Source organism: Solanum pennellii, chromosome 1 (genome assembly GCF_001406875.1).
Source record: "Solanum pennellii chromosome 1, SPENNV200".
NCBI classification, from domain to species: domain Eukaryota; kingdom Viridiplantae; phylum Streptophyta; class Magnoliopsida; order Solanales; family Solanaceae; genus Solanum; species Solanum pennellii.
The window spans coordinates 109,098,220-109,114,806 of NC_028637.1; the positions used below are offsets into that span (position 1 = coordinate 109,098,220).

The following is a 16,587-nucleotide window of genomic DNA, read 5'->3' on the forward strand; positions in this document are numbered from 1 at the left end:
TACCTCTTAACAAAGCTTTCATTAGGAATGTATTTTACTTAACTAATTTATTAATAATACTTTGCAATTCTAAATTTAATACTATTACTATTATTCTATATATATAAGAAAAAGAAATAGTATGAAGGGAAAATAATAACTCTCTTAATTAATTTGCTAAAAAATGAAATGGGAGGGAGAAATTCCTAGGCACCAATTCACGTCTCTGGGTACTTGTCATTAATAATAAAGTGTATATATGTTGTCAAAATAATTAAAAAGATGTCTCCTTATTCTCACCTGCATGGAATTGATTAACTTTTTCTCCTCTTTGGCAATTACTCATCAATCTCATTCCAACATGCACAACTTAGTTTTGTTGGTTTATTTGTAAACCCTTTTCTCTATTTAATTATTATTATCAGTTGTTCACACCAAAATAAGCATCAATCCAAATTTAAGTTATGATCGAGATCATATCGAGTAAAATATTTTTCAAATTTCTCCATTAGTTATTCCTTATTTAGAAAATGAGAAAAATAATTGTAAGTAACACTTCAAGTTTATTGTCTTTTTAACACAATTAATCCACCCCAAGCTCTCATCTCCCAACCCATCCTACCCCAACATTATTCTTGTTAAATTATACATAAATACTGTTGAGAATTTACCAAACACTACAAAACAAAAAAATATATTAAATGTAAGACACTTGGAAATTAAAGACGTTGCGTCATTACAACTTGCCTGTAAATTAACAAGATGGACGATATATAAATTAATGCTGGCGTAAGCGGCATAGAGATTCCAAGAGCAAGTAATTTTATACGAAAAAGGTGAAAGAGACATGGGGGGATACCTTCCGTAACGCAACTTAAAATTTTATAGTTTATAAATTTCTATAACTATTAACTCTCTCTCTATATATATATATATATCTTAAATTAATATATTATAGTAAATTATTATACAAATGAATGTGAGAGTTTGCCTACATCTAGTTTGAAGAAAGGTGAAGGTAGGAGCTTGTAAAGGACATAAATTATTTGAGAGAAGTATTTGAGAGAAGTGAATATGACCTTAGATAGGAGCTTGTAAAGGACATAAATTAGGATGGAAGATTAGTAGGTAGCTATGCCTTGTCATGTTATTGATTCATATTAATAGTTATAGTATTGCTTCGATAGTTTCTTATCCTCTATATATTGCTCTTTGTACCCTGATTATTGTATTGTTTTGTTATGTTTGTTTCTTGTATTTTTGTTATTTTTTTTTTGAAACTGCTTCGGACTATATTTCCTTGAGTTAAAGGTTTATCGAAAATAGTATTTCTACTTCTAAGATAAAAATAAGATCTGCGTACAGTCTACCTTCCTCATACCCCACACTATGGAACAAAACTAAATGTGTTGTTGTTGAATTCACTATCATATACATATAAATATTATTAAATCAATTTATTAAAACATACATAAAATCTAAATAAAAGCTATTAAATTTACAGAAATTACAATTTAGATAGAAGTTTGATAGTAATATTTTATTATTTAAAGAAGAGTGTGGAGAAGCTTATATAAGATTGACCAATTACTAGCATCAAACTCTTTTAATCATAACCAATATAGTAATCCTGTAGAAACAGTAAACTTGAGAGTTGGTGTGGAATGCACGTAAGTAAAAAGATTAGTTAATAGATAATAAGACCTAAAAAAAATGACATAAGCAAATGAAAAGAGACATATAATGATAATATTAATTTGGAACCATGTGGTGTTGTCATTACTCATATGTGGATTAATGTACTTTAACATCCTTTTCAATGACACATCAACCTTAGCTTATTTTAATTCAATCTTTTGCTACTTCCAATGTTGTCTATAATAAAATATGATGTCCATGCGATGCCACCATTATTGAAAAGTGTTAAAACATTTCGCATGTATGTAATAATAAGTGTACCAACAATTTATGGTTAAGCACCATATAGATAGCTTAACAAAAACAGATCATCCATTGCTCTAGCATATTTTTTTTCTTAAATAAAAAGCAGATCCTACGATGATGGAACAAATTGTCTTCATTTCCAAATAATTTTCTATAACAAAACCCAAAATCATGAAATTTGTCATGGATCTATTGTCAGACACAGTATTTATCAGAAAAATGATATACTTAAATTCGTTGTGAGGTTAAAAACCTGCATCATAGAATAATTATTATATCAAATAATCTAAAAGTAAAAACAGGAGAAAAGATAAATGAAGCAAATCCGAAGACATTTGAGTGTAGCTGGTCTCAAATCCGAAGGTATATTAGTATGGATTGTTTATATGGTAAAAATAAAATGCTTGGAGCACAAGAATATCACTAATATGTTGTTTTTGTATTATTTTGAATCCAACCTTTTACATGTATATTTAGATTATTACTTACTATGTAGTATATGCATCAATCAAATAGAAAATTATATTCGAGTCTGAAAATACTATGTCCACGTGGGAATACTAGCTAATATATATTCCTCTATTGATGCATGGTAGAATCTCATATAAGCATATATATATATATATATATATATGAATCCTTTTAATATGTGCTTGATTAGAAAATTGTAATTTCCTTATTTAGGAGAATACATATACAGTTTATGGGTTTAGCCCCACACCTTCTCAACAAGGCCAATCTTTCTAATTCACTACAAGAAAAACTAAGAAATATTTAACGATAAATAAAATTTCTAATTGGCGATGAAATATATAAATATTCAATTAGCGAAGAATTTCTAGTATAAAGTTTGTCTAGGACATACCATTTTTACAACGTGACACACGGATGTTTTAATAGATGTGGTTATATGTCTGAAAAATTCATTAGAATAATCCATATATTTATTAGCCCTCCTCCATAGTCCATATAATATAATTCGTCGATACAAAATTTTGGATATGAAAATTAGAGTATTTTTTAACAAGGATTTTGTGAAGGTCGGGTGAATTGAAATTGAGAAAACTTGAAATCTATGTTGTTGAGTTCTACTTGTTTAGATAATACGTATATGTTGCTGCACATTTTCTCACGATAGATTAGTGGCCAGTGGAATTATAACGATTATTTTTTTTTATTTACATGATGATGATGCACATAATTATGTTTAAATATATTGTTCTAAGGTTGGATGTGTGCCTCTCCTATTTGAGTTACAAGTTTTAAATTATGCCTTGTAATTTTCTTGACATTCAAAAAGGATCATTTTATTATTTGATGACGTACCGGCCTATTATTCAATCAAAAGAAAGAAAAAAAGTGAAGGAGGAATTGAAGAGGATTATGAGAAAATATATCACCAGTATTCTTGTTTAAGACTTTTTGTTTTAATTATTACTCTTTTTCTTTGACAAATACATACACCAAGAAAGCCAACCGCCTTGCCTGAAGAAAGGGTTCTTGTCTCTCATGGCTCCAAACAAATTAAAGTAGAAAAGAGTAGTGGCTACTATTCAAATTTGAAAAAAACATCTTTCATCTTAGATATTAAAATTATAATTTTTGACATGTAATCTCTGTATTTATTTACCAAATATAAATGTAATAATTGGGTCGTAAATGGATGTTGCTTGCTTCCTGATTAGCGGCAGGTTGTGGGTCCCATCATTGTATAACGTCAGCAACCAATTCATACTTTATACTCACGTTCTATTACTACTTAAATTAATGACACCCACATAAGTACTCATAATAATAATTTAAAAAAAAGAGGCACCAGCTAGGATGACGAATTGATTCAGAATCCACAAACGAGAGTACCACCCACCCAAATACTTGTGTAATAAAATAAAAAGACAAGTGGGGACCAGGCAGGAAAATTGTAAGGGCAATTCCAAATGAATTTGGTGCGATGCGGCGAACTGAACTGGCTGCCCTTTTACACATTAGAGAGTCATGTCATCCTATGTAGTGAAAATATGCACCACTCTGGATTTCAGATTTTAAGCTTCACCCATCTTCCCTTACTCTATTCGAGGTTTAAAAGGGGCAAAGACGAGATGCCGCATAATATATTTTATTTTTTCTTTTTATAATTTACTTGAAATTATTTGTTGTTTGCCCCAACATTCTAAAAAATATTTATTATATACAATAAATTTGTTTTCCAAATTTAATTTACATAAAATTTTTAAAATTAATTAATTTGTCGATAGAAAATAGAGAATCTTTAGAATCAAGAGGAGGTAAGAAGGAAGCAGCATTATTTATTATAGAATAAGGATGGTGGGGACCAATGTGCATCTTATTCTATTCTTTAAAGTTGGGTTGGCTTCCGTCAGCAAGCCATTGTAATTGTACTTGTACTTGATTCATTCATTCATTCGTTCCACATATAGCAATACGCCTATCTCAACCAAATTCTTCTGAAATGCAAGATTTGATTTTTTATCAATAATAATATGGAAGACGCTGCCTTTACGCTCTTGGCTAAGCTCCATGACGACAATAATGCTAGTGATTTTACTGAATTCGGATTCTGGCTAGAGGCAACTGATCAACCATCCAATTCAAATTCAAATTCCAATTATTGTACGTCTAATCAAATGGATTCCCCACCACCTACCCAATCTCGGAGGAAGTTATGGATTGGACCAAACAACCCAAATCCTACTACTAGTATACCACCAGTAAACGCCAGATTGGTGCAGGCCATTGAATACCTAAAGAATTCAACCACCCATAATAAAGAGGTCCTCATTCAGATATGGGTCCCTGTCAACAGAGGAGGTAAACATGTACTTATTACTCATAATCAACCATACTTCCTCAACCCAAACTCCCACAGCCTATTACAGTACAGAAATGTCTCTCAAAATTACCAATTTGCTGCTGACAAGGATTCCAACGAATTGGTTGGCTTGCCTGGACGCGTCTTCTTGAAGAAGCTGCCCGAGTGGACTCCTGATGTTCGTTTTTTCAAAAGCGAGGAGTATCCACGAGTTAATTATGCTCATCAGCATAACGTTAGGGGATCCATTGCTGTTCCTGTTTTTGAAGCTGGCAGTGGAACTTGCTTGGGTGTGGTTGAGATTGTAACAACTATTCAGAAAACTCACTATCACCTGGAGCTTGAACATGTCTGCAAAGCTCTTGAGGTATTTTTTAAACTTAAATTTCCTTTCTCTCAATACTTACATTAGCATTAGCATTAATATCAATTGAATCCTCAATATTTTTTATTTTTTTTTTATTAGGCTGTTAATCTAAGAAGTTCTGGTATCTCATCAAATCCTTCCAAAATCAAGGTACATCAAGAAATTAAATCTTTCACTTCCTCATTAGGATCGATCAGCTTCTGATATTCTAGCTATGATTCTATAGGATCAGGATTGCAATGAATCTTACCTAGCTGCATTGGCCGAGATTCAATATATTTTGACATGTGTGTGTGATACACACAAGTTGCCATTGGCTCAGACTTGGGCCCCATGCATACAACAAGGTAAAGGTGGGTGCCTGCAATCTGATGAGAACTTTGCTTCTTGTGTTTCGACAGTCGACTCATCTTGCTATGTGCGCGATCAACATGTGGTGCCTTTTCATTTAGCATGTTCTGAGCATCACTTGCTTAAAGGTGAAGGAGTTGCAGGTGGAGCATTCAATACAAACCAGCCATGTTTTGCTACGGATATTACGGCCTTTAGCAAGGCAGAATATCCATTGTCACACCACGCCAGGATGTTTGGATTATGTTCTGCTGTAGCAATACGCCTTCGAAGTATATATACAGGCTCCGCTGACTTTGTCTTGGAGTTTTTCTTGCCACTTGATTGCAAGAATACTGAAGAACAAAAAATAATGCTAAGTTCACTGTCTTCTGTGATACAACAAAGTTGCCGAAGCTTACGTGTTGTCACGGATCAAGAATTACAGGAGGAAAAAGAAGTTGTACGCCTTCCCATTGGTGAAGAAGAATCAAGAAAACCAGTCTCTTCATCTTACAGGGATCAAGACGCTTCTTCCTGGCTTTCCGAAATGCTGGATGCCCAAAGAAAAGGTAAAGGAGCTGCTGCTGTTTCAGAAAATTTTAAGGTCACGGCAACCCCTTGGGATTACACTCAGAGGGAATCCATTCATGCATCTACATTTTCAGAGCCAAACCAAAATTTTGAACCCAAAGGAGGTTCCTTCGATTTTTCTTCTGGTACAGGATCTCATTCCTCAGGTGCCAAGAGAGCAGGTGAAAGAAGACGGTCGAAAACTGAGAAGAGTATCAGTTTACAGGTACTCAGGCAGTACTTTGCTGGGAGCCTCAAAGATGCTGCCAAAAGTATTGGAGGTAGGATCTGTTGCCTAAAACTATATAAGTCTATTCATTTTGTCAACAATGACTTTGGAACTTTAGAAATATGCAATATTCAGCCCTTTCATGGCATGATGGAACTGTTAAAATGATGCATTGGACATTTTCAGTTCCTGGAACTCTTCTTTTAGCTAAAATGACTCCATGCTCTAGAGTTTCAACTATTTTTCTATGATCATTCTTAATTAATCTCTATTTTCTAGTTTGGAATCTTTTGGACATGCTCATACGATTCTTCCAGTTTTTCATATTTGTCTTCTTACAAGTTTGCGCATCCATGATTTAGTCTCTTCTTTGTTTATACAGTCCTCTACTTTACCTTGAGCTCTCGAGCACTATCATCTGAGCTCATCATTGATTACTTATCAATTTCTTTAAACTTGCAGTTTGCCCTACAACTTTGAAAAGAATATGCAGGCAACATGGAATCACCAGGTGGCCTTCTCGTAAGATCAAGAAAGTTGGCCACTCGTTACAGAAACTTCAACTTGTGATCGATTCAGTCCATGGTGCTGAGGGTGCAATTAAACTCAGTTCTTTCTACACCAACTTCCCTGAACTTAACTCTCCAAATAATCCCGGCACCAGCAACTTCTCTGCTTCTAAAAACGATGATCATCTGCAGCAAGTAAATACTCAACCTGATGGCAGCCCTGTGACTACCACATCCAAGTCAACTTCTTCGTCTGACAGTCATAACTCCAGCTCAAGTTTATTCTGTTCCAGTGGTTCAAAGAACTGCACAACGGAGGAAAACCCTGGAGGAATGCCAAAGAGAGCACATACAGAAACAGGATTGCATGATATGGGTCAAGAAGAAACCAAGCTTCTAGTCAGACCACAGAGTCAAAAGATCCAAAGCAATCACAATTCTGTGGAACCTGTGTGTCCTTGGTCAACGAGTAGCAATCAGGTCTTGGGTAGATTTAAAGTAAAAGCCATTTTTGGGAAGGAAAAAATCCGTTTCAGCCTTCAATCACACTGGGGTTTTCGAGATGTTAAGCACGAAGTGATGAGGCGTTTCAATGTAGAAGATGTTGGTAAAATCGATCTAAAGTATTTGGATGATGATGACGAATGGGTACTTCTGACATGTGATGCTGATCTTGAGGAATGTATTGATATACATAAATTCTCTAAAAGGAGAACAATTAAAGTTTCCCTCCACCATACCAATCTTGGAAGTTCATTTGGTAGCAGCGGTCCAGCCTAAGCAAACAATATTTGCTTTACAAGTGTTTCCAGATTTGGGGTATATGGAGGATTATTGCCAGTTGCATGCATGTAAGTAGAGAGAAGGGCTTATTTCACTTTCTTTTTTAGTGTTAATAGTTGATGCGGGAAGATGGTCAATCCGCCACCCTACTAGCTATATGACATTCTTGCTTGCTGATTGCACACTGCATACCCATTGTATCCTCTTTTTTTTTTTTTATATGTATCAATCAATGGGAATGTAATATAATAGAACATACAATTAAGAATCAAGTGAGGTTGACGTTGAGTCATGCTGATTGGGGCACTTTGGCATGGTTCCAGGTGGAATAGTCACATTCAATGAGCTGCAGAGGATACCAGCATAGACGTTTTGGATAATGTTTTTCAGTGTCTAATTTTCTATGTTCCAACCTTGTCCAGGAGACTAGACAAACTGATTTAATAGATTTGTGTATCTTTCTTATTTAACGAAAAAGGAAATTCTGTAGTTGAATTTTGATAAAAATTAATTAGCAGATAGTGAATAAAAAAGGGAAGTGCCTATCACTAGATTGCATGAGGCTACTCCACAAAAGATTATGTCCATTTTCATGCTCGAGTGCAGTTGCTGAATAGCAAACTGCAATTCATCAGACAAACAATGGTGGTTTTCTCCCGCAAGAAACCTGCATGCCTTACCATTTACATACACTAAGCTATACCCAGCTATAACTTTGACCCCTCCTTCCTTGGCCAACATTCTCATTTTAGTGGCATCAACCCATGAACAACCTGATGCATACATGTTTGATGCAAGCAGATAGCCAGCTGAGCTTGACGGCTCAAGTTCAACTACTTGAGGGAGGGCAATGGCACCAAACTCATAGTTTTCATAGTTCCTACAAGCACTCAACAGTGCCCCCCATGCACTTGCACCAGGCTTTACTCCAACACCTAGCTTTCCTATCAAATTCATTGCACTATCAACCTTTCCAGCCCGAGCTAACAAATCTACAAGGCAAGAGTAATGTTCTATGACAAGTTCAACCTCATGATCCCAAATTAACTCCTCAAAAAGAGAGACCCCTTCTTCTACCAATCCCCCATGACTACAAGCCGATAAAAGAGACAGTGCAGTAACTTGGTTTGGCCTCAGACCACAAACTTTCATCTCATGAAATAGGGCTAGAGCTTCATTTGGGAGGCCAATCATACCATATGCTGCAATAATGGCACTCCAGGTCACAACATTCTTGTATGGAATGCGGTCAAACACTTTCCTTGAAGATCCAATGGAACCACATTTTGAGTACATATCTAAGATGGCAGTTCCCACTACTACATTAGATTCCAACCCTCCTCGAATAGCAATGCCATGAGCCCACCTTGATCTTTTCACATCTGCAGAAAGAGAGCAAGCTTCAAGAAGATTTAACATGGTAACAGCATTGGGCCGTTCAGAAGTGTGGCTCATCTCTCGGAAAACAGCAATTGCTTCGTCAGGCATGCCACAGTGGGTGAAGCCAGCAATCATGGTGCTCCAAGTTACTGCATCTCGTGTTATCATATTATTGAATTGACTCCATGCATAAGTTATGAGATTGCAACTTGCATATGCATCGATCAAAGAGTTTGTAACCAACTCATTCAACTCAAAACCTTGTCGAAGTATTCTGGAATGTATCAACTTGCACTGGTAAGGGTCAAGGAAGAACTTACATAACTGCAGCAGATTGACCAGAGTCACCTCATCAGATTCAATTCCAGCCTTGTGCATTGAATCAAATAAAGTAAGGGCCTCAGAATGCATCTGATTCTGCACAAGTCCAGACAACAAAGAGTTCCAGGACACGACATTCTTCTCAGGAATTCCCCCGAAAACTCTCAATGAAGAATCAATGTCATTGCATTTAGAATACAAGTCAATCAGAGAGTTGTGTACGAACAAGTCATAACCCATACCTCTAGAGATAACAAATCCGTGAATCGACTCTCCCAGTCTAATGGCCTTCAATTTGGTGCAGGCTTTGAGTACACTTACCACAGATTGTCCGTCTGGTGGTTCCCCAAAATCAATCATCCGTTGAAAAAACTCCAGGGCAAGCACTGATTCGTCCTCACTTTGGGCATAGGCAGCAATCATGACACTCCAAGAAATAACGTCTCTTTCAGTCATTTCATCAAAAAGGTTGTGCGCAAGGTGCATTTCAAATTGAGCATAGAAACTGAGGAGCGAATTGCGGATGGAAGTAATACTTGAATACCCAGCACGAATGGTAGAAGCATGGATCGTCCGGCCAGCCTCAAAAGCTGCAAGATTGCGACAAGCCTGAATGACAAGTACAAAAGTGGAGATGTTGGGTTCAAAACCTGCAGCCCAAGCCTGAGTGAATAAGCATAATCCTCGGGGAGAAGCTAATAATAAATGGCCATGAATGATTACATTCCAGGAAACTGAATCTTTGTTGTCCATGCAGTTAAAAACCACAAGCGCAGAACCCAAGTCTCCAGATTTAGCATAGAAGTCCATCATAGAATTACCGACGGAAGTGAAAGCTAAGAATCCCTGCTTAACCAGAGAGGCGTGGATAGAGTTGCCGTGGCCGTGTATAGCGGAGAGATTTAAACATGCTTTGAAAAGGATAGGGAAAACGGAATGGTCCATCAACTCAACCCTGGTCTTGTTCAATTCACGGTAGTGGAGAAGAACGTCTTGAGATTTGCCATGGAATAGTAATTCTCTTAACCTACTACACCAGTTAGAGTTCCAACGGACACGCATTTAGTTTAGACTGAGATGGGCTGATCTCTTTCAACTTCAATGCAATATTATTATGATCACAACTCCCTACACTACACTACTCTACTCTTGTATTTTATATTGTTTAATGGCAAAATTATGGTTCAATCATATCCAAACTTTGACATCTGTTTAGCTTCCCACAAGGAATGTCTGTCAAGCACAAAGGATCTACAAGTTACTTCTATATGAAACAGTGACAAACAACCATATATATGCATCATCCTTCTCAAAAGTTATAGCCACTATTTTGTTAGCTGTTGAAAAACAACTACACCCATACAACATCATTAGGGTACTCTGTTGCTCTCCCAAAATTTCTTGATACCAGAAACTTCAAGATTGACTATACTAGGATTTTTTTCTCCCTTTTCCGATAGCGCAAGGTGTAAGAGAAACTGATTATAAGCAAAACTAATTTGCAAAAACGTGATTCTACTACTCCTTGATGTTACAAAGTTGAAGGTATGAATTATTGAACATTACATATCTAGACCAATAAGCTTTGTACTTGGCAATTGCAAGATCCAACCATGGTTTGTAATTTCCATTGTAGTGAACAACTGCCCCATTTTGTATTTCTGTTTTATTCAAGGCAGGATCATAGCCAAGACCCAAGACATGCCAGCTCCGATCCAAAGGATGAGTCAAGTTATAGAAAGTTATTAACCCTGGAGGTAAGGTTCCAAGTTTCCAAAGTGTTCTATCCTCATTCTGCAATGGAAAACATAGTCAGCTGAAAGATCACACAAGGATGAAGAATTTTTTAAAATAGAAAATGACTTTTCTCCTCTAACAGAAGTACTTCTGAACATCAAATGCATTACTACTCTTTGCAAGAGCAAAGCTTGCTATGGTAGACTGAATTTTCAAGGCTAGCCCAATTTTTGGAAGAAAATCAACTGAATTTCCTCACTTCTCAAATCAAGAGGTCAAGGGAACAGATCGATGCATTCTAGACATGGTTGATCGTAGAAAAAGTTGCAAAAAGCCTGCTTAGTAGGCAATCATTCATATTTCTAAGAAGATTGCAATAAAGCTCACCGGAAAATGAGCAATCATGCATAGGGTATGCAACTTTTCCTTTTATGGGGTAAGGAGGCACTGAGTATAACAAGAGCTGCAACCTAATACAACTATACAATACGATGTTTCCCCAAAACTAGAAATAGGGGTCACAAATGATATAGCTCTTCTCATTAATGTGCCATTTCATCACCTCTACTCAAAACCTAAACAAGTCATTCTAATGTCCAGGAGACATCATTGATGTCATACAGCCTTCTTGTCTTCCATTTCATATGAGTATCCACCTTCTAATTTCCCATTATTCTATTATCTGGGATCTACCATCATTCTGAAGACTAAACAATGCCCAAATTTGAAAAAAGTCAAATTCTATCTCCACTTATGAACCCATTTACTCAAATGTAATTAAGCTTCAACTAGTACCTTAAAAATCATGCCTGAGACACCAATACCAGGAGTAGGAAGTACATTTCCTGGCAACAAGCAAACGATGGTACTTACAGCAATAACTCAATGTTTCAGTCCCATCAGTCTTCTAAAAATACTTTCATTTAATTCTTTGTTTTTCATGATCATGGATCGTTTGGTATGGGGGAAGCGATAATCAAGGATATCCCATGGGATTTTTCTGAGACAAGTAAGCAAGGATATCCCATGGGATTATCTTATCCCACCTATATAGGATATTAATCCCACCATTTTAGTACAAATAATGGGATAAAATTATCCCGGCATTAGCTAATACTTCAAACCAAACATGGAATTAAGTTAATCCCAAATTTTATCCTGGGTTTATCATCATTATCCCACATACCAAACGACCCCTATGCACATTGATTTTCAATAGTAGTTCTATAGTTCAGATTTTTAATCTGCAGCCTTTTCACCTTATTTGACCATCCAAAGCAGCAGCAGCAGCATCTTTATTTATACAAAATCTAGTCTAGTGCACTAATGTCTTAATTTTCAAGTAAAATCATATAAACTTGATTAATTAAAACTAAAACAGACATCAAGGCAATGCTTTTCTAGTCTTATAGCCACCCCCGTAGCAGGACCTCTTAAACTCGTGAAAACCTATATGAAATTGGGGGAGATGTGTTTGATGGCCCATTGCAAATAATTATTTAATAGCTATATGGCCCTTTTATAACACTAGACATCGGTAAATAAAATACATAATATCTTTGTAGGGTCATTATATTCTATACAAACTGCAATTGGCAATAGGAGATCATATGGAAAACAAATGAAATATAAAATTGTAAAACATTCATGATGATGATATAAAAGAATTCAGCTAATTGTGATTAGAAGCACCAAGTAAAGAATATGTAATATTAACTTACCCTTTCTTGCCAATAATGATATATTCCTGTAATGTTGCGCCTCCTCCACTCCTTCAAATCAAAGACATTCATGCCAAAAGCCCATCCACAGGCATTTGGATCAAAGTTTTCAGATATCTTCGGGTTAGAAAAGTTGAGATATTTATCAAATCTATGGAAGCTTTCTTTGCATGTCTCCACGGCACCATTGACCATCCCTTGTAAGTTGACAGACCAAAGAGGTGTCAGATCCTTTTGAACTACAATATCATCATCCAGAAATAAGATTTTCTCCAGCTTTGGATATACTTCAGGAAGGTAAAACCTAAGATGATTCAGCATTGACAAATACTTTGGGTTCCTATATTTAAGATTGTCGGTGCCAGATGTAAGGGAGTTTGACTGATGTGCCTTGAAATAATACTCTATCATTCTAGCAGATTCAAGCTGACGTAGTACAGGGCAGTAAGTAGAATTGAGCCATGTAAAGTCATCGACATTCTCAACGTGAATTGTTGCAGCAGCAGGAGGATTAACAAGGAACCACATTTTCATAGCTGGGAAGTTCAATTTATCTGTCACTATATGGAAAACGTGCTTTTCAGGCTCCTTCGCATGCAGTATAGTAGAGTTTACAACAACAGATGTGGCAAGTACATTATCAGAAAATATTGCATAATGGAACAGAGAAGGATCTTCAAGCTTTTCCTTGTTTGGAAATTCTCTCTCTTCATATCGACGTATAAAGAAGTCTGTCGTGAGAAGCAAAGGAAGACAATGCAAAGGCCTGGGAACAGTTTTAGCAGCCAACTGTATCAAGAATGCACTCCTTTTCTTCAGCATATTTAGACCAGTTTCGGCCGACTGAAGCATGACTCTTAGTTTCCTTGCTAGTGTCATGCAATCGTATAGTTGATCCTTTGCAGCAGCTAAAACATGGCCCATATCCTTTGCTCGGTCAAGTGCACTGTAGATAAACCCAATATTAAAGACAAAACCTAACATCTAAACTTCAATAACCAAAACTGGAAAGCACCAACCTTGGTTGAAGTTCAGAATCAGCAGTGGCTTCTCCAATTGCAAGCTGGCTTTCTCTAGAATGATTTATCAAAGAATCATACAGAGAATCTTCATTCTTAACTTTTGCAATGGTAGCATACGCTCTTGCCATGATGATTTGGTCACGCATAAGTTTAAGGGTAGAGTCAGAATTAGGGTTTTCATATTCTTTCCTCCATATATTGTATTTACCCTTGCTAGTTGTGTCAAGCTCTTTAGCTCGCTCAATAGCAGCGTCTTGAATTTGGTTTTCAATTTCCTTATCTTGTTGGATCAGCTCTGCAGTCCGTCGTTCCCTTATATCGTTTCTTAGCCTCTGAAGAACCAGGAAGTATCTATGAATTCAAATGATTGAAAAAGCACATGCAAGACAAATGTAGAGATATAAGATTAGCCACCTGGCGCTTGAGTTTGATTGGATGTAGCTCAGATGCTAATTTATGCTCCATAACAACTCCATACTGATTTGCATTTCCATAAGAGTGATCAATAGTGCCCTCAAGCTTATCCGGTTTCTGAGACTTCCCTTCCACTTCCTGTGAACAAGCAGTAAACAGAAGTTGCAGTCTACATCAACAAATTCAAAACTGCTATATCCTCATCATTTCCAAGTGTTGTGTCCATATAATATCACCAAGTAGAGGAATTGTGGAAGTTTGAGAACTGGTAAGTGAACACAGACCTTGGAACTCTTCTTGTGATCACCATCCTCATCACTAGGATACCTCCATACCCATGAAGTTGACAAGTCCTTGGAGTTTATGCTCCTAGTTCTAACAGCACCATTAACATCAGTATATGTTACAAGGATGTCAATATTCTGCATTAAGAGCAGAAGATCATCATAATATGGTATATATAGATTAAAACCAAATAATCTAAAGCAGAAAAGAATTTTCTAGTCATTATATACTGTTTCTCTAAATCAAAACCACTTGATTACTTTCTTATCAGGACGAGCAGCACTATTTCGACCATGTTCCTGCAAAGAAATTTCAGAGTTAATGTCATATAAGGGCAAATGTGATGCAAAAATAGAAGAAGTCTTTCAAAGAGGCAAAAATCTTAAGAGACATATGTAATGGCTTTCAAATAAATTCAAGTAATCAAATTGAGAGCCAAGTGCACAATTTTCTGGTCCCTTTTCCTAGCATCATATCAACATTTCTACAAATGCAATGTTAGGAAATTTAAGCTATGTCAAAAGAAAAAGAAAAAGACAACTCCAGTAAAAGCTAGGTTAACAAAAAAACACTTTCCTAATTTATGTTTAAGAAATAAAAGATCCTCCAAGTATATCATCGGATAGTGATGTTTGAATTCTTTCTCCGAGAAAGGGAGAAGTACTGCACAGCTAATAAAGTACGGGTTGTAACATAACCAGATTTTCAATATACCAAAAACAAGATAGGTGATGCTGATCCCCAGGATCAACATAGCTTGAACTGGCACCAAACAAGTTGCCTAAACAATTACCAGATATCAGAGGATGAACTCAATATAGGAACTCCAGTTTTGTGCTATAAGAGCAGATGGTGTAGCATATTCTGCAATTTTATTGGGATATTTTCATGGATTTGCGGCGGATGAAGATGTTCAATAAATAGGAATTTGACATGGTAGAAGCATGACTGACACATAGAAACAAAGAGAAGTATTATTAACCTTTCTATTAATGCATTGTGGACAATCATATGAGGGGAAAAGACCTTTCGGCTCTCCATGACTGAAAATAGGAGGAAGAGAAGTCAGGGAACATTGATTAGTTGCAGCAGCAAAATTTATAAAGTATAGAGAAGGAGTGATCTTACAGTGATGATACATTTGACAATTCTACTCGGGAAGGTGCAACCTGAATAAAAATGAGAATAAAAAGCTAAAGTGAAGCTCCAATAATATAATTTTGAATCGAAACACAATATATGTAAATCTCTTTCAAAATTACGAGATCCAGGGCGACACTAACACGATTAGTGAATAGAGATTCAGGAAGAAAGAGAAACCAAATAGATGTGCTACGATATAACTCAGAGAGAAAGATTTACCAGGAAGAAGAAGATTAGCAAGGTAGGGGAGATAAACGATCCTCTAAAACGAGCCTCCATGGCCAACCAAAATTAGAAAGAAGAGACCTCTGACAGTGGGATCAATTGTATTTGTATTGCGCCATTTTTCTGCATTCAACCTCAACTCAGCTTGGGCCCTTCCCAGATGAACAACTATTTTTATTTTTATTTTTGTCAATTTGTTAAAAGAGGGACAAATTTCTGCATTTTAGCGTAATATTTCATTTTCGGCAACAATATTGAAATCACTTAATTCAACTTTTCTATGGCTCAGTAAGAGTACTATAATACAAATTAGTTACTTTGAAGCAGAAGGCAGCTCAAACATGGTCAAAATACCTAATAGTATCTTTTTAATTTCTTGAGATGCAAAATTAAATTTAATTTTTTGGAAAAGGGCTTAAAGTATTGGAAATAATATAAAGTTATCCTCCATCCACCTATTTATACTTTTCACTCATTTATTGGTTTCAAAATATCGACATCCGTTTAAAATTAACCACTTATTTAACAGTTTTTAATTTAATTTTAAAACCGTTAAATAAATGATCAATTTTGAACCTAAAGGTGGATAACAAGGGTATTTTGGAGTCAATAGGTGGATAAGAAGGATATTTTGGAGCCAATAAGTAGATGGATGGTAATTTTATACCTTTTGCAATACTTCAAGAATATTTTAGACTCTTTTTCGTTTAATCTTTTTATAATTGAATTTTTTATTCATTAGATTTGTCAAGCTTCTTTTAATATTTTTTTCTAACAAGACTATTCAATATTTTT

The 16,587-nt window shown here is 35.8% G+C and overlaps 3 protein-coding genes across 3 annotated transcripts; 1 reads left to right on the forward strand and 2 right to left on the reverse strand.

The window, feature by feature from the left end:
- The first annotated feature begins 4,282 nt into the window (after nt 1-4,282).
- On the forward strand, nt 4,283-7,842 carry LOC107006494 (protein NLP2). Its single transcript, XM_015205038.2, has 4 exons — nt 4,283-5,120; nt 5,220-5,270; nt 5,347-6,304; nt 6,715-7,842. The coding sequence occupies exons 1-4, from the start codon at nt 4,425-4,427 to the stop codon at nt 7,539-7,541; spliced, it is 2,532 nt and encodes an 843-aa protein (XP_015060524.1). The 5' UTR covers nt 4,283-4,424; the 3' UTR covers nt 7,542-7,842.
- Nucleotides 7,843-8,026: 184 nt separating this feature from the next.
- LOC107006501 (pentatricopeptide repeat-containing protein At2g17210) lies at nt 8,027-10,370 on the reverse strand. The gene has a single exon (XM_015205041.2). It carries the CDS (start codon nt 10,305-10,307, stop codon nt 8,052-8,054), a length of 2,256 nt encoding a protein of 751 aa, XP_015060527.1. The 5' UTR covers nt 10,308-10,370; the 3' UTR covers nt 8,027-8,051.
- Nucleotides 10,371-10,514: 144 nt separating this feature from the next.
- On the reverse strand, nt 10,515-16,079 carry LOC107006505 (probable galacturonosyltransferase 3). The gene is made up of 9 exons (XM_015205046.2): nt 15,787-16,079; nt 15,553-15,593; nt 15,407-15,467; nt 14,685-14,723; nt 14,424-14,561; nt 14,140-14,277; nt 13,723-14,057; nt 12,704-13,649; nt 10,515-11,039 (listed from the first exon to the last, which is right to left on the reverse strand). The coding sequence occupies exons 1-9, from the start codon at nt 15,844-15,846 to the stop codon at nt 10,764-10,766; spliced, it is 2,034 nt and encodes a 677-aa protein (XP_015060532.1). The 5' UTR covers nt 15,847-16,079; the 3' UTR covers nt 10,515-10,763.
- Between the last annotated feature and the right edge of the window lie 508 nt (nt 16,080-16,587).